This window comes from Phoca vitulina, unplaced genomic scaffold (assembly GCF_004348235.1).
Source record: "Phoca vitulina isolate PV1807 unplaced genomic scaffold, GSC_HSeal_1.0 scaffold2, whole genome shotgun sequence".
NCBI classification, from domain to species: domain Eukaryota; kingdom Metazoa; phylum Chordata; class Mammalia; order Carnivora; family Phocidae; genus Phoca; species Phoca vitulina.
Window position 1 is genome coordinate 90,345 of NW_022589705.1, and position 18,064 is coordinate 108,408.

Sequence of the window (18,064 nt, forward strand, 5' to 3'; positions counted from 1 at the left end):
TCTAGTCCTGGCCCTTATTTGGGGATTTGGGGGTTGGCTTTTCTGTGGACTTCCACATACTAATTCCAAACCTCAGACTCCTGGAAGTTCATAAAATCAATGTGAATTGAGCAGAAAGTGAGATTGAAAAGATTCTTTCCCACTTCAGTCTTTATGCGTCTTTCATTCTCAGGAGCTCTTCTCTGTTTTGGCTCTTTTTCTTTCCCAAGGTGTCCGGCTCTAGCTCCCTGTTGCCCTGGTGACTCTCTCCTTTACTCTTATCTCTGCTGCCTCCTTTTCTTACCTGTTCAAGAGTAGGGGCTCCTCCCCTTTTCGCTGAATTTGACCAGGAAACTAGGTCAAAGTTGACGGAAAGTTTTTTGTGCAGCTTGTTTTCCAGGGATTGGAGGGATGGAGCAAGGACATGAGCAGGCCAGAGGGCAAGAGGAAGAGATGGAGAGAAAGCCTGGCTGTTGGAGTAAAGGGCCTGGCTAATGGGACAAGATAGGAGAAGAGGATAGCAGGGAGAGGGGAGATAACTTACGCCTAAATTCTGTTAGAGATCTGATTCTCTAACAGCAAGAGCATATGCATCTCCTCTTGATACGGGAATGCCTCAAATTCAGCACTGCCCAGTAGAACTTTCTGGGATGATGGAAATGTTCTCTAAGTTCACTAAAACAGTAGCCATTAGCCTCACGTGGCAATTGAGCTCTGAAATGTGGTGGTGTGACTGATGAACTGAATTTTTATTTTTGTTTAATTTAAATTTAATTAGCTCCTTGTGAAACTAGTGATGGTCATATTGAACAGGGTAGCAAAATATGGGAAGGAAGGAAGCTATTTGCTCAGAGGAAACTCATCCTTTCCCTAGACCACAAAAGGCTCCACTCAGACGTCCTTTTACCTTCTACACACAGCTTCTACCTTATTCAGGACATTTTCTGCATATAGGCTCCTTTAAGTACACTTCCTTGGGTACTGGCCCAGCTGTTTCCCCACGGGTAGATTTGGGGCCACCCTTTCCCGTGCTCTTCTCATATGCCTTTTAATTTTTTTTTAATGTTTTATTCATTTATTCGTGAGAGTCAGAGAGAGAGAGAGAGGCAGAGGCAGAGGGAGAAGCAGGCTCCTTGCCTAGCAGGGAGCCCGATGCAGGACTCGATCCCAGGACCCCAGGATCATGACCTGAGCCGAAGGCAGACGCCCAAGCATCTGAGCCACCCAGGTGCCCCATATGCCTTTTAATTTTTAAAGAGCCAAAATCTACATGTACAGCCATTAGAGGAGATCCAGTTCTTAGTATCATTTACTCATTAGGTCCAATCTGGTATATGAAGATCTGAGAGAAGACAGCAAGAAAACAATCTAAAGGGCGAAAAGAACTAGAAAAGGTAAAATAAACAAGAAAAGGGCAGGTACTTCCACAACTAGGGTCCTTGGCTACCTTGATTCCCCTGAACAGACTAAAAATACAAGGGTGTGATTTGGGTTGAGCCTCTGGGAGGGAGAAGTGTGGAAAGATCTGTCCGAGCACCTGGTCAACAGAAATAATCATGTAGGAGCTGAAGGGTATGGAATGGGGTGAAGGAGTGTGTTTTGCCCAGTTCTCTCAACAGCCTACAGACCCCTTCCTAGCGCTTTCCTTGGATTATCTATCTCTAGGTGATGGAATACATGAGGTAGATATGGAAAATATTTTACTGACCCTCCGATGGCTGGAACCCCTGTCCCAAGCACTCTGACCTCAATAGTTCTGGACTAGAAAAGCAGACATTTTTGTCTCATTCTCTATTCTTACCCCTCATCCACCTCCATTTCCAAAGTTGAAAACCACCCTGCAGAGGGGCTGCAGATCCAGGGCTGTAAGTCCTGGCCCAATAGGTGAGTCTAGAGCCTAGAAAAAGTTCAGAGATCAGCCTTCCTATACTATTAAGGAGAAATAATATAGTGTGGAGTCAAACTATCTAAACCCCAATCCTAATTCCACCATTTAACAGGATGTTCAAGCTTGGGCAACTTGTTTAAGCTTTCAGAGCTACAGTTTGATATATGTGAAATGGGGGATGATAATAATAATACCTACCTCAGAAGACTGTTGTGAGGGTTTTAAAAATAAATGTGAAGCGTTAGAACAATGGCAAACAAGTGCTTGTTATCTAAAATAAAAGAGGAGGCCTATCCACCACCACCTTGACTAGTTCAGTTCCAGGCATGTCTCCAAGATTGTTCTTCCTCTGTGACCTAGCAGAAGTAGGGCCATTCTCTCTCTGCTCCTCTTGATTCCCTTCCTGTGTTAAGGGAACAAAACAGTCTGAGAAGTCCATGTATGGCAGCTGACTCAGCCTGGAGTTGATTGTGGTAGGGGAGAGGTTGGGACTCCCATCTCCAGACCAGGACAGGCCCTCCGCACACTGCCAGCATCTCACGGTATAGCTCAGGGAGCACTAGGGTTTTCTCTTTCATACTCCCAGAGTGCTTCACAGGCCTCTGGATTAACCCTGTCACCTTCTGGAAATTAAATGAGCTGTCTTAACTTTTCAGTATACAACTTCAGGGGAAAGCTCCCCACCATTGAGAGTCATAAACTGGGGAGCAGGGAATGCTGGGCAGACGATGTGACACTACAAAGAACTCTCAGACTCCTTATTTGAAGGTAATGCATCTCATTTGATTTTCTTTCCTGCAGTGGACTAGACCGAGCGGCACAAAAGCTAGTGGTGAGCCCTCTGTTGAGGCCCAGTTTAGTTTATTTTGGCCATTTCTGTCCTGTCTTGACCTTTCCCTTGGCTTGACCCTGCTGTATTCTTTCCTGGGCCCTTTCTGTAAGGAGAAAAGAATGCACAGACTCTGAAGGCTGGGATTTTTCTGACTCCCAGCTGATTGGTCATCTCTAGGCAACAGGAGTGATGGGAGGAGGAGGAGAACAGAAAAAGCGTGGGTCCAGGATTGTGGCTCTGATGTGCCTTGGGTCCTGGGGTGTCAAGCAAGGTCCATTCTCCTTCTTTGTTGGGGTGATGGAGGTGCTAACTACCTCTCTAAGTCAATCAAACGGTCGGCAAACAGGTTCTTGGAAATGTCCTGGCAGGGCTGGGTGCCCAGCTTGGATATTTTTAACTTTCTGGACAGATGGACAGAAGGATTTCAGTTGTTGGGAGGGGAGGTGGGGGTCAGGGGTGTGAGAATTATGTTTCCCTTATACGGTTCTGTGGCTGAAGACCCTCCTTCTCCACTTCACCTGTCTAAATTCTGACTTCCTCCTTCATCTACCCAGATTCACAGTGAATCCTTCCTTTGTCTCCTGTTCTCCGATTTCACTCCGTTTCTGGTTTTTCATGCCTGTCTTACCTTCCAACTCTAAGGAGACTTTGCTCTCTGTTCAGGACCCCAAGATCTTTTTAGCTCCATATCCCGGTAGATCAAGGAAAGGCCAGTGGCTGCTTTGCTTTTCTTGGAGAAAGAAGCCTGTCAGTGGCACCCAGAGGCTTCTCTTCAGTCTTAGCTCTTCAAGCTATCCTGTAGGAGAGCTCCAAATTCCCTTGCAACTTCACGCACCTCACTGCCCTCAACTCTTGGGAACAGAATTTGAGATCTTGAAAGCCCAGATGAGCCTCATATATCTTTGGAAAGTAGAAGAAATATTAGTTGAGGTCAGGGGCAGCAAACCAGGGGGCCATTGGTGGAATCAGCTTGCAGACATTTCGAAACCTGTACAGTTTCTTCCTAAAAATTTGAATTGGTGGTAAAGATTTAAAAACCAGATTTCACCAAAAGCTACTGTTCTGGCTTCTCTTAAAAAGCAGTTATATTTGGTAACAAGCAGTCCACATTCCTTCATGGCGTCCACCTGCGAGAGCCGAAGGGCTCTCATTTGCTAGCTTCTCCCACTCCCTGTTGTATCACACTCCCCTGCTTCACCCCTTTATACCTGCCTGACTCCTGTCTGGTGTTTAGGTTTGTCTTAAGTTGTTTCCTTTAAGGAGAGCTTCTCAAATATTTCCTCTGCGGGACCCCTAAGATCGGGAGAATGAACCATTTTCCCCAGGGCTTCTGGAACACTCCAAAGTCACCTGTAAGAAGCCAAAAATGTTGTTGAAGTACCTATTTTATGTTTAAAAAGTGCAAATTTCGATTTATACTGCACAGTATATTTGTGTAGCTTAGCATAAAAATAATTTTATCTTCCTCCACCAAATCTTAAAAGTAAAATTGAAACGCTGGAAGATGTACTGTGTGTATTCTGTAAATCCAAAAATTCCTCACTACATCACCCATAAATAACCCAAGTTAGGCACCACAATGCTCAAGAAGGCACAGAGAGACATGGAAAGAAAGACACAGAGAGAGAGTCAACATGCAGAAAAGAATATGAAAGACGCTAAGAATGAGTGAGTGATAAGCTCTTTCTGGCCCCAAGTCACACCTCCTGACCTGGCCCAGTCCGGCTCCTGGGAAATTTGTAGACATCCCTGATATCTCTGGACAGGTGTTAGAGTGGTGGCTCGGGGTGAAAAGCAAGTCTCAAAACAGGAGCCAGGCCAAGTAAGGAGAGGTGAGGGGCTAAGAGCAGCCAAGTATGGTCAGACGGGAAAGATTGTCTAGGGGCCAGGAGAGAGGCTTGGAGACAGGAAGCGGAGGGTTGAGAAAAGGGCTGGTCAGCATTTGCCCTTTCTCCCACTGAGCCCATCTTTGTTTCACTTCCTCTTACCTCCCCTGCCTCAGAAAAATGAAGTAAAAGAGTTGCCTTGACCTCCTTAGATGAGGGAATCTTCTTTCCAGAATGGCTACATCTCCCACCATAGAAGAGCAGAAGGAGGATGAGTACCAGGGTTCCTTTCCCTGTCCAAATGGGATTTCATCTCTTCTCTCCCCAAGATAGGATATACCCCAGATCTGTGTTCCTGACTTGGGTGAGTTTATTCCCCCATCCTCTTTGGTAAGGCAAAGACAGGTCTAACTAATCTCCCTCTTATTCCAGTACTTTCAACGCTGCCCTGAATGTAACAAAGAATGTCAAAGACAGGATTTGGATATTTTCCACTAACCATGTCTACCAAGAGAAATGGAATCACAGGATGGGGAAGATTAGGGAGAGGCAGGGGTCCAAGTTTTGGGAAGCCCATCTCATAGCTGAGGATCCAGGGAGGAGGAGGGGTTTGAGAATGGGGAATAGTCCCAGACCCAAAGGTCATGGCGACATAGCCTCTCCCTGCATTGGTCAGGCCTGGGTCTGAGGAATCCTTGGACCTAAAAAAGGGTCTTAAAAGTCTTGGGCCTTAGCCTCTCAGGTCCTGCAGTTAGGGCTGGATCACTGTCTTCCCACTGAGTCCCATTAGGGTGGCCGGGGGAACCTCCCTTCCCTTTAGGACACAAAACAGCAAATTAAGTTCTGTTGGAGATAAAGCAAAGGCCTTTCTGAGGTGATCCTAGAACTTCTTATTTTCAGCTCTCTGGTCCAAATGACCTTGAGGAGATAGTGAGGCTCAGCTGGGGAAAGGTCAATGGAGAAGGGGTTACCACTGGTCTGGCCAGATCAGCTAACTGGGCTATTCTTTTCTAGCTCACTTCTCTGTCCTCGCCAGACATGATATAAGACGGGAGATGAAGAAGCACCCCCCACCCCCCACCAGCCCCTTCCTCAGTCAGCATCCAAACTGCTTGGTGTGAGTCCTGACCTGCAGGCTGTGACCTTGAACTCTGATGCAGGGGCTGTCACCTCTTTTGATAGTTGATAGAATTGCTAATCCTCCTGCTCCCGGGGATGAGGCGGTTTCTTGGAAAGGACTGGCTGCAGGCCTGAGGTATCTTTAGCCTGCCCAAGCTGAAAATAGGTGGGGAAATCCAGAAGATGGAATGAGTTCAGCAAAAGCTGGGCATGTCCTGACTTTTGTTCTCAAAACCATTTAGACTTCTGCAGGTGGATCAACGTAGGTTTGAAGGGTTCCTAGTGGATCTCTAATCCAAATTCCGTCTCAGCTGAGGCTTGCAGACTTGTCATGATTTTCCCAAGGGCACAAGGCTGTGGGGTGGTGAAACTCCGTAACCCGTAACTCCATAAACATATGCCCATAACTAGTGCTTTGCTCAGTTGAGACAGCAGCCCTTCCCTTTGGCTTAGTTCTCAACCAGCCCCCGCCTACAGGCCACCCTTCCTTCCTTTCGAAGTTCAAACAGCAATAAAAATGAATTGAGGGAAATCATTGTCTCTTCCTCACTAAACCAGGGGTGCCCTATCCACCCGATATCTGACCTTCCAATTGTCTTGGGTCTCCACTCCCAATCTTCTAAATAACATGTTGCATCCAGGTTTTCCATTCAGCCGTCCCTCAAACCACTTGAGTCCCTGTGAAGTTTGCAAGACCCCACTCTCAAGCTTCCTGCCCACGGTGGGAGGGGACCAGAACCTACGGATGGAACATAGGGTAGGGAGGGTAGGATTCTTGCCAGAGAGCAATTTGCTCAACATAAGCAGGCCCTAGCAGGCAGGTAGCACAGGGCTGAGTGAGCACCGTGTGGGTCCTCTCTAAATGTTTGCAGACGGACCCTCAACCTCTAACCTCTCAGGTGGTCCTCCAGAGAAATAAGGAGTCGTGACTGGTTACTGGACCTTAAGCTTCAGCCTCAGCCTGCCCAATGGTACCTATGGAAAGTAGGAGAGAGGTCAATGGAAACAGTCTAACTCTGCCTGGAACGGTTCTGGAATCTGGGGAAGCTGCTAGATCCCATGTCTCTGGCTTTGTTCAGCAAGGTCACCTGCCAAGAGTGGCAGGACGCCAGATAGGAAAGAATCCAAGAATGGTCTGATCTTTCTAATGCTTTGTTTTTGAGGCAGTACAACGGAACCCAAGTGGTCACTCTAACCTTTGCCCTCCTTTCTCCCATTTCATGGGAAAAGATGTATGTATATAGTGGTGGGAGCAGGAGTGTGTTCCAGTCCTCCTCTACTCTCTGTCTAGAATCTTCTTTGTTCTCACTCTTTTCAGGTCCCAGGGATCTGGGGGGCTGGCTGTGCCCCCAACATAGACACAGATATAGCTGATCAGGTTAGGACTGGTATATGTTGGGGAGGGGGACAGGAGGCAAAAGGAGATTTTTCGGTGTCTTTTACATTTGTTTCTTCCTGATTTCTCCACAGCCACAATCACCAGCTAAAGTCTGACTATGGGAAACCCCAGTGACAGGCCCACGGCCCCTCCCCCACCATTCCATGCACTTAACACCTTGGAGAGCTAGAAAAGGAAATACACCAATCAAATTGCTCAATAACTCTGGACTGTTCTCTTTCAATTCCTGCTTCCTACTCCGTTCTCTTGGCTGCCTCTACCTTAACACCTATTACCACAGCCAAACAGGCTTTCAAGGTGCTTTCCCTCAACGAAGTCACAGTCCCTATCCGTTTTTTACAATGGGGTCAGAAAGATCTAACACGAGATTGCCAGTCTCTATCACTTGATGCGGTATATGGAATTCAGTCTGCCAGCCTGAATGTGTTTGGAGAATTTCTTGGAGGTTCTCTTGCACCCCCTCTTCATGACTTTCAAATGTTTTCGTAGGGTCGCTATGACAGCATCCCAGCTATCCGTGCCTGCTTCCTTATTCAGTCCCTATTCTGGACACGCAGCTCGCCCGTGACTGTTGCATGCCAAGTGGCTGGAACCAATCAGCTCATTGAGGGCTTCCTTGGAAGCCAATCAGAGCCTAGGGAAGTGACCTCACCCCAGGGAGAGCTGTGTGGGCGAGAAAGCATCTCTCAGAGCTGAGTGTCCCTAAGTCACTCCCCTCCTCCCCACCCTCCGTACTTCCTGTAAAGCGATACCGCCTACCCCCTCTACTCCAAGAAGGGAGTGAGAAAGTCTACCTAAATTCCACAAAGGAAGAACCAAAAGGGAAACTGCAACTCAGCCACAAAGCAGCTTCTGGAAGTGGAGAATGGGGGTTCCTCTTGCACAGACCTATCTTTCAGTGTGGGGTCCCCGGGGGGCCTGGAAGAGGGTGGTGGCTGAGGAACAATCCGCACCTCCTCCCTACTCCCTCCCTGCACCTGGCTTTCTTGACTCTCTCTCACAAAAATAGCTGTAATCTTTCCTTGTAAACAAGGACAAGATCAAGGTCAAGTGTGGGAAAGAGAGGGCCCGTGTCCTTGTGAACACATGTGAAAACAGACAATCCGTGTCCTGTGGCCTGAGGACCAGAGGCTCGGAAGCCAACTGGTCTTCAGGACATGGGCTGTTCTTCTCTACTCCTCGCTCTGAGCAGCCTCATAGATGAGTTCCTGAATGTTCCCTGGCAGGGCTAGAACGGGAGTATGTGTCTCACCATGGGAGTGGAGGGAAGGGGTCAAGGACAGGAAGGCTGTAACCCCCAGTGTGTCACATTGGACTCTGATGGGTAAGGAAAGAATGGCTCAGCTAAGCACTCCCTTTTTTCCTCCAGGCCTCTCCCACCAGGCCTCACCCTGGACAGAGAGGCAGATAAAAACACTTTATTTAAAAATATAAAGCTGGCCTTACTCCTAACTGCACACACCCCCAATTATCTCTCACTATAAAAAAGTGGGTGGGGGCTTACGTACAGCTCTCTCAGCTCTAACAGCTCCAGTATTTCTTTGACCCTTCTTTCTTTCTTTCATACAATTAAGACATTGGTCCTTGGCCCTTTAAGGGAGCTATCTGTCATCACTGTCCATTCCTATCTCCAGGGCCGAACAGTTTATCTGGGCTCTAAGCAAATGATTTGCCTGCCCACAAAACCAAATAATAGGGACAGTTACTCTCTGTATCTTAAACCAAAAAGATCCAAAGGTCCAGGGTGCTGTTCAGGGTCCTTTGTCAGTATATAGCCTCATCCATATTGTCATCACTGTCACCCCCAAAGTCCTCTCCATTGTCAAAATACGACATGATGTAATCAGTTTCCTGAAACAGAACAAAAAGAAATCAAAGTCAGGCTTGCTTTCGGCCTTGTCCTTCCTCCCGGTGTGTCAGGCCCCTCCCCTCCCCATGAAACCATCCCAGGCCTGGGAAGTCCCTTTGGCTGCAGTTTGCTCTTGAGAAGAGCCTAGGGACACGTGAAGTGGAGGGCACGATCCTCCAGGGCACATCCCCTTCGGCTCTCCAGCCCTCTAGAGGGAACATCCCTGGTGCGCGGAGTTGAGACCCCCAGAGCTGATGAGGAAGAGATGGGAACTGAGGTTGGAAGGAGAGCCCTTTCACCTCTTCATGTTCTTCTTCATCATACTCCTCTTCTTCTTCCTCTTCCTTCTCTTCTTCTTCTTCTTTCTCCTCATCTTCCTCTGAAGTCACTTCTTCCTCCTTTTTCTCCAGGGTCTTATGTGGAGATGAATAGAAGAAGAAACTCAGACTCAGTTCAGAGAAGGGAAAGAATGAAGCACACATGGGCCAAAGGACGGGGCACGGGTCTGGGGTCCAGGTGGTCTCTGTGCACATTTCCTCCTTACCTCTAGTTTCTGTATTGTTTCTTCCTTATCTTCTGTGTTCTTAGGGGGCCTCTTGGGAATCAGGATGGTGGTCCCTGGTCAAGGAATCAAAAGGTGAACCATCAGAGAGCAAACTTCCTTATTAGCTTTCTACCCCACCCTCTCGCACAGACGATGTCACTCTGCTGCCCTCATGTGGCCACCATGGCATCCAGCTACAATACTGGGTGGAGTGGGTAGGAACTGGGAGGGCAGGCAAGACCACCCACAGACTCTGGCCCTCCAGCTGATGAAGGAAATCTCTCTTCTGCCTCCTTTTCCAGATACACTCACGTTCCTTTTGTAGCTTCCGCACTCGGATCTTTAGCTCCCGGGGTAAACGTCGCCAATCTGGGAACAGTGGGAACATAAAAGTCAGTAAGACCCTGCCTGGGGTCTCCTATGAATAATTGGTTTTAAAGGAGAGGTAAGAGACAGGATAATGGTGAGGAAGGAAGGGGATGGGTCAAAGTTGCTTAGAACAAAACTGTGGCTTGGATGCCTCTAGGAAAGTGGGGCTATTTAATAGGTTTTCAGGGAGAGTCGGAAAGTGTTTTGGAGCACATCTAGGGCTCCAGTTTGTACATACTGAACAGAGTGGAGGGAGGAACAGAGAAAGGTGGGCGGGTTGGTGGCTTGTGGCATCTTGAGGATTTAAAAAAAGGGCAGTCAATGAAAGGGCCCATCACCTACCAGGGTTCCAATCGATGGCATTGTCAATCGGCCCTGACATCTGATATTTGTCTGAGTAACGCTCCACATCTGAGGGGTCAGAGGCCAAGGGTCAAAGTTTTATCCTTTCAGAGCCCCGGAAGAGGGTTGTTCCTGAGGGCCCAGCCCTCTCAATACTCAGGCATTGTCTGTTCCTTCACCCCAAACCCAGAGCCCAGGGGGTCAGCTTCCGTGAGGACCTTCAACACTTTGCCACACCAAATTTTTGTTTTTGTCATCTCCCTTAACCCAAAGGCATGGCCATATTGAGAGGTAGTGTGGTACACTGGAAAGTATACTAAAGAGCAAGAGATCAGGGTTCAAGTCTTCCCTTTACTCTTTGTTAATGGGGCCACCAGGCAAGTCTTTCATCCCTCTGAGCTTCAGCTTCTAAGGCTTCAACTGGAAAGCACTGTTTGTCAATACACTCAAACACTGCACTTCCACACCAGCTGGTAAATATCCACTATCCCAAGCCTCCCCATGACTCCCCTTCTCTGGTTCCTCCTGGTCTCCTTGGCCTCTCCAGAATCCTGCCAACCTTAGAAGGGCTTCTCAGACACCCAGCATCAGCCTCCCTTCTGATTGTTTGGTGCCTGTAATATCCGACCTGTTAACCATGTTGATATATTCCATTTAAACCTATGAAATGAGCACCATGATGCTTAACCTCTTACTATCCCCAGACTGTCGTGAGACTCAGAACAAACCACCGATACTAGACTGCATTTCAAAGGTGGGGGTAATTGTTATGATCTCCCCAGCTAGACAGTGAGCTTCCTGCAGCTCTCCTGGCCTCTCAGGCCCCCAGTGCTGCCGTGTATAGGGCACTACTCATGAAAGGCGCTCAGAACATGATGCTCGCGTTCCAACTGACCTCTCTTGGGGACAGCTGGCCGGATGAAGTAGGGGAGCTGCCTCATGGCCCCTCGCAGCTCCTGCTTCAGCGCCAGGACATACTCCCCTTCCTCTCCTGAGGGCAGGGGCACTGGGCGGAACTCCAAGGGCTAAGGAAGCGGGGCAGTGGTCAGTCCAGGGGAAAAAAAAAAACACTAGAGTACAAACCTAGAAGGGACTCTCCCCCCAGTTCAATCCAATGCTCCCACTGACCAGAGGGCCAAAGAAAAATGGGGAGAGCAATACAGCATTTTGAAAGCTGGGGAGCTGGGAGTGTAAGAAACTACTTTGCCTGGAAAACATCCCATGTGAGTTGGAAGCATAGAGACAGGCAGGGGCAAGATGAGTGTTATGGTGGCCCACAAGGAATCCAGGATCATATACTGTCAGCCAGGGACACACAAGGGGGACAGACACTCACAGGGAAGAGTGGAGAAGGCTGCAGGGTGGGTGGGGGCAGAGCATCCCCCTTCCCAATGCCCACAGCCTCCATGTTGAAGGTCAGCTGGCCCCGGCCACGACCCCGGCCCCCACCCCGACTGGCCATGGTGGAGGGGGCCTGAGTATTCAGTGATCCAGTGAGAAAAACCTGATAAAGACAAAAACAAAAAGAAAAGTATAGTAGAATGATGGGAAGCCAGAGAGGTACAAGGCACTCAATCTTTTCTCCTTAGGACCCAAATAGCCAGTGTAATTCAACAAATTTTGACGGGGAAGGCATTGTACCAGGCAGGGTATTTCTGGAAATACAGACGTGGATGAGACATGGTCCCAACAGGACAGATAATTGCAGCATAGTGTAACTGTAGAACAAAAGGGAAAGTGGGGGTGCCTGAGTGGCTCAGTGGGTTAAGCGTCCGACTTTTGATTTCGGCTCAGGTCATGATCACAGGGTCATGATCTCAGGGTCGTGAGATGGAGCCCCGGCATTGGCTCCACGCTCAGTGGGGAGTCTGCTTGGATTCTCTTTCTCCCTCTGGCCCCCCTCACTCTCTCTCTCTTTCTCAAATCAATTTAAGAGAAGGGGGGAGTGATTAGACCCTTGGATAAAACTTCCCTCCATCCCCGAGATAATTTGATATTTGTCACCATCTGCATATCTCCATATAATCTTTGAATTCTTTCTCTCCCTGACTTTCCACACCCAACCAGGCCCCAGGGCAATCCAATGCAATGACTTTCAGCAAAACACTCACTAAGCATCTACTATGGAAAAGGTAGTGTGCCAGGCACTGTGGGGGCACAGGGATGAGTCATTAGGCTCACTGTCAGTGGTGGGAGGTAGGAGTGAGGAGAACCATTACAATCAATTTATTTTTTTTAAAATACAGCTTAGAAGCGTGGAATCTTAGAATTGGAAGGACCGATAGAATTACCTAGTCTAAATTCCCTCCCAATGCAGCACTCCACTCTGTAAGTTATTAGTCATTTAAATTCCAGTGGCATTTCCTGGAGAGAGGGTGTCCATTGTCTCCCAAGGCAGCCCATCCCATAGTGATCAACTCTGATGAACTGAAAGTTCCTTCTGCTACTGAACTGAACTTTGCTTCTTGTCATCAATCTTGAGGGGCCAGTCAGAGGCAGATAGGATGGAGGATAAAGTTATCAAATGAAAATGAAACTTGCAAGAAATGATATTCCAGTGACAAAGAGCACATCTAGCAGCCAGATCTTGGTTTCTAATACCATTTTCCAACAAAAGGAACCAGGGCTTCTTGGAGAAATGGCTGGTTCTAGGGCTGGGGCAGGAAATATATAACGTGAGCTGGAAGCATCTTCTCGCGCTAGAAAGCAAAGAAGTACTCAAAACGACACACACACACACATCGGTGGGGCTATGTCAAAAGGGCATAAGAGTCAACGGAAAGAGCTCCCAATGGCCAAAGCTGGAAGAATTTGAGCAATAAAATAAAGTAGTATTAGATTATAACCCCATAGTATAAAACAAATATCCATGAGTCCACACTGATATAAATAGATGATTAAATAAGTTAATACATGGGGGGAGGGAAGACAAACCTCTCATGTAGAATTCCAAATAAATTATGTAGACTCCACCCTGAAGAGGGGGAGTATAACTTTCTACTCCCTAAGTGTGGGTGATATATAGGGAATTTTGTCTAATTCAACTTAGGAAAGGGGAGAGTAACTCTACAGTGGAGAACCTGGACAAACACTACCTCAGTCTGGTGACCAAGGTCAACATCAACAATATTAAATTACATTGCTAGTAAGGGTACGTACCCTAAATAAGATGGGAGAAGGGAGAAAGCTAGGAAGACTGGGATGGTGAAAGGAGGCTTGATGAATCACAAGGTCTCAAGTTTGGAAGAGCCCTCAGAAATCATGTATTCATTCATTCAACAAATAATTATTGAGCATTTACTATAGGCCAGACACAATGCTAGACAACAGGGATTATAGTGAATCCTCTACTCTAGACTTATAGCCTTCCTCTGATAAACCTTATTTAGTAAATTGTTATACAGTTTCTATTTACACATCTTTAGTAAGAGGACTCCCTATCTCACTTTGCAAGTTATTCCATTTTTGGATATTTGTTCTTCAATTAATATCCAACAAATACTCTAAACAAGAAATATATGGCTCAACAAAATGCCCTAGTTGGTGAAAAAAAATGATTTAGAAATATGTATAAGGTCATCTATTTTGTCAAACACACACATACACATTGTTTTATATGCACATACACATTTATGATGAAAAAAAGTTGTTCTTGAAGGATACATACCGAAAATTAATGTTGGCTAATTTGAGGTGATGGGATTTGTGTGGTTTGGGGGGGGGCGGTTATGTGTACTTTAAAGTTTGTTTTCTATACTGAATAGGTATTGCTTTTTTAATAAGAGAAAAATAATAATTTAAAAATTAAAAATATAGCAACAGAATAGTAGATGAGATTAATAATATGTAGCAGGAAGGAGAGGGTAGAATATGTGTGTCTGAGGAATTTGGAAAGTTTAAGGTTCAACAAAAAATGTGAGGAAAAAATTGCTGTTAGTTAACAGATTAAACTGTGATCTGATTGAAAGAACATATTAGGGGAGAAAGGATGTCTCATGGACACTAGAGAAAGAGAAAGAATTTGTGAGCATGTCTTCAGGCCCTTTCAAGGGAAAGGACATACTAACCAACTGGTTTAGGTAGCTTTCCACCTGACAGATACAGTTCTAGCAGTGGGGATGGGAGCTGGTTTGATCGCAAAGCAGTAAGGAGTCAAGAAAAGGTTGTAAGCTTTGAGGTTAGACAAATCGAATTCCATTTCCAGACACTAACCAAGTAACCCCCAAGGATATGAGGTAAAAGGAAGACAAAATTTTATTTAATTGAGGCAATAAACTGGTGGTTGGAAACTATAAATCATCCATTTCTACCCAACTCAGGTCAGGAATCTACGGTGTGTCTCTTCTGTTGAAGATTGTGATTGAGTCTAAATTCTTGAGGATATTTAGGGTCTTCCATAATCTGGTCCCAAACTGCTTTTCCTTATCGTCAATCCTCTCTAGAGCTCATCCTTGTACTCTCCTTCCCCCAAACAACATCTCATATACATGATACTCACTCTAGTAACTATATTGTGGTAGAAATTAAGAAGCCAGTTTCAACAAAACATACAGAAAAACCATTACATCAAATTTCAGAAAGGCAGTACACGTAGCAGTTAAGAACGTGGATTTGAATTCCAGTTCTGTCATTTCCTAGCTACACAACCTTCAGCAATTAATTTAATATCTCTAAACCTGTTTCCTCATCTATAAATGGGAATAATAATAATAAAACCATCTTAATTCATTCAACAAATATTTACTGAGTGCTTGTTATATGCCAGGCACTATTCCAAGTGCTAGGATATAGCAGTGAACAAAACAAACAAAAACTGCTGTGTCCATGGAATTTAAATGGAGCTTACATTCTCGTAGAGTTATCAATATACAGATATTTCAAGCCATGAGACTGGCTGGAATGCCTAATGGAGTAGATGTGAACAGAGAAAAAAGAGATCCAGAGACTGAGGCTCTAGCACTCTAATTTGTACTCTAATATTTTGGATTTGCTATATTTATGATAAATAAGACAAAGAGTTAACCCTCATTATATGAGAACTCATGGAAATTCAAATGAAAAAAAAAAATCATACCAATAGAATAACTGTGCAAAGGACATGAATAGGCAATTGACAAAAGAATGATTAGTAAAACCAGTCTTCACTTATCAAATTGACAAAGACTTAAAAAATAATCAGACTGCCAGTTTTTTTTGAGATGGGCACTCTCATACCTCACTGGAAGGATTGTGTTTATACACAGTCTGTCAGGGGAGCAATTTGGCCACTTGAATCAACAGCCTCTTAAATCGTCATATCCTTAATCCAATAATCCTACTTAAAAAAAATCTATCCTAAAGAAATCGTCAGAAATGTAAGTACAAGGATGGTCATTATAGAGCTATCCATGGTAGCAAAACTTCTGAAATAACCTAAATGGTCCAACGAAGAATGAATGGTCAAAAAAAATCAAATGTCCATTTTACACCGCTATGTAGAAAGAAAAATGACTCCAAATAATATTTAAAAGCAAAAAAAAAGTTCACAATATAAAGTGGAGGGAAACATGATATAAAATTGTATTTGTTGTATACATAATATACACATACACATATATACGTATATATGCAGAAAAGAAATTGAAAGGATAAGTATTAAAGTAATAATAATGGGGGCGCCTGGGTGGCTCAGTCGTTGGGCGTCTGCCTTCGGCTCGGGTCGTGATCCCAGCGTCCTGGGATCGGGCCCGGCATCGGGCCCCGCATCGGGCTCTCTGCTCCGCGGGAAGCCTGCTTCTCCCTCTCCCACTCCCCCTGCTTGTGTTCCCTCTCTCGCTGTGTCTCTCTCTGTCAAATAAATAAATAATCTTTAAAAATAATAATAATAATAAATAAAGTAATAATAATGGTTATCACTAGATCATGCTCATGAAATAATAAGCATTTTGATTTATACCTTTATGTGTTTCCAAATTTTCTAGAATAATAGGCATTTTGATTTATACCTTTATGTGTTTCCAAATTTTCTAGAATAAATGTATATTACTTCTTTAATCAGAAGCCAAAAGGGATGGTTTTATTTTTAAGAATGCTACTAGAATTCAAATCCATGTTCCTAACCAGGACAGCTCCCCCTCTTTTATAATGAAAGTGAGGAATGCATTTCGTTGAGCTATATATTTGTTTAGAATATTTGTTGGATATTAATTGAAGAACAAATATCCAAAAATGGAATAACCTGCAAAGTGAGATAGGGAGTCCTCTTTAAAATAGAAGCTGGATAACAATTTACTAAATACAGTTTATCATAGGAAGGATGCATGTCTAAAGTAGAGGATTCATTATGATCCCCATTGTCTAGCGTATGTCTGGCATATAGGAGGTGCTCAATAAATATCTGTTGAATGAATGAATGAATGAATACATGATTTCTGAGGGCTCTTCCAAACTGCGAGACCTTATGATTCATCAAGTCACCACTTACCATCCCAGTCCTCCTAGTTTTCTCCCCTCTCTTGACTGTGGGAGCAATTATATTATAAACCACTAATTTAAGAGATCTTAATTAGATATTGTATTGTATTGTATTTTGTCTTTTATTAATTGTTCCCCAATTACGTTAGGAGTTTAAATTCTGCCTTCCCAATCAATTCCATTCAATTAACCTTTATTGGGCACTTCATATTAGGTACAAGAACCTGCCTACAAAACCTTATATTCTCAGAAGAACAGAAACATTAGAGAGCGCGCTAAGGGCTCTAATGGAGAGGTATGCATAAAATACTATCGTCAGACTGGGGAACGGTTAATTCTGGAAAAAAAACAAAAAAGAAAGAAAGAAAGAAAAAGATAGTCCAGGAAAGCTACAGGTAGGAGGTAATATTTCAGCTAAGTCCTGATAGATAACAGGAGTTTGTCAGACTCTTAGACAAGGGAATAATACGAATAGATTCGGGGGAAGCTGATGCCATAGCAAAGAGTCAGAGATACAAGAGTGAGCCTTCCTCACTTTGTGCTTTAACATCTCTCCCCTATGCACGAATGAAAACTGCAGTTCTCTGGTATATAATCAGTACAGCAATGGGAGCCCTGAAGAGAAAGGGAAAGAAGAGTAGGAAGCCAGAGGGGGCTAGATCCAACAGGCTGCCGCAAAGCGTTGTCTATCTATCTCGCAGCTTGGCCCTGGTGAGCTAGTTCGGGAGGTGTGGGACAGAACCAGGTCAGAGCCACCAGGACGGAGCCTTACCTGCTGCCCCTCCCCCACGCAGAGCCCACGTCGCAGCCAACTTGAAATTTGCTGGTCTTCCTCTAGCTGCTGGCGCTGTAGGTCCGCCTCTCAGAGCTCCCCATTGGTGAGTTCTCCCGGCCAATCTAGGAGAAGAGGAGGAGGGAGATCCGCCCATTTGAAGCCGAGGAGAAGTAGGGAGGGGGAGAGTCAGCCGGAACCCAGGCTCGGGAAGCCCCGCGCGGCGCGAAGGGAGATGGGGTTGCAAAATCAAGCAGGGGTCAGTTATTTCCGACCTCATCTCAGATGGGGGAGCTCCTGGCTAGCGAGAGTCCACAGAGGGAACCTGACACTTAGATCTCACCGAGGGACTCTGTAGAGGAAGCTCCCACAGATAAATGAAAGTGTTGTTCGTTAGGGATGAGTATTTTGGGGACTTGGGCTTCCGAGCCTGGCCCCTCCATTACTCCAACCTTCCCTCTAGTCCTACACTGCTTCCCTCCAGCACCACCAATGAATACTTCTTTTCTATTTTCTTACACCCCCCCCCACCCCCCCCACCCCCGCCAAGGGTTGCTGCCATGTCCGTGAGATGGGAGGAAAGTTTGGGGAAGGAAGGATTAGGAATCAGAGAACCAGAGTTGGGGAGGCAGGACAGAAGCCCAGTGTTTCCCGCATTTTCTATTGCCTTCCAGCTCCTTCTAGCCCTTGGT

General features: G+C 45.6%; 1 protein-coding gene across 1 annotated transcript; it reads right to left on the reverse strand.

The window, feature by feature from the left end:
• Positions 1–7,882: 7,882 nt before the first annotated feature.
• POLR3GL (RNA polymerase III subunit G like) lies at positions 7,883–17,451 on the reverse strand. Its single transcript, XM_032419745.1, has 8 exons — positions 17,373–17,451; positions 11,484–11,651; positions 11,043–11,172; positions 10,148–10,216; positions 9,749–9,805; positions 9,437–9,510; positions 9,192–9,305; positions 7,883–8,894 (listed from the first exon to the last, which is right to left on the reverse strand). Exons 2-8 carry the CDS (start codon positions 11,607–11,609, stop codon positions 8,808–8,810), a joined length of 657 nt encoding a protein of 218 aa, XP_032275636.1. The 5' UTR covers positions 11,610–11,651; positions 17,373–17,451; the 3' UTR covers positions 7,883–8,807.
• Between the last annotated feature and the right edge of the window lie 613 nt (positions 17,452–18,064).

Bases quoted from the DNA above. Each gene is read 5' to 3' on its own strand.
- POLR3GL (XM_032419745.1), bottom strand. From the start codon at position 11,609: ATGGCCAGTCGGGGTGGGGGCCGGGGTCGTGGCCGGGGCCAGCTGACC. The intron at 11,173-11,483 runs GTGAGTGTCTGT...CCGCTTCCTTAG, and splicing joins AGCCTTCTCCACTCTTCCCT to CCCTTGGAGTTCCGCCCAGT. The intron at 10,217-11,042 runs GTCAGTTGGAAC...CTGACCCCTCAG, and splicing joins GCCAGCTGTCCCCAAGAGAG to ATGTGGAGCGTTACTCAGAC.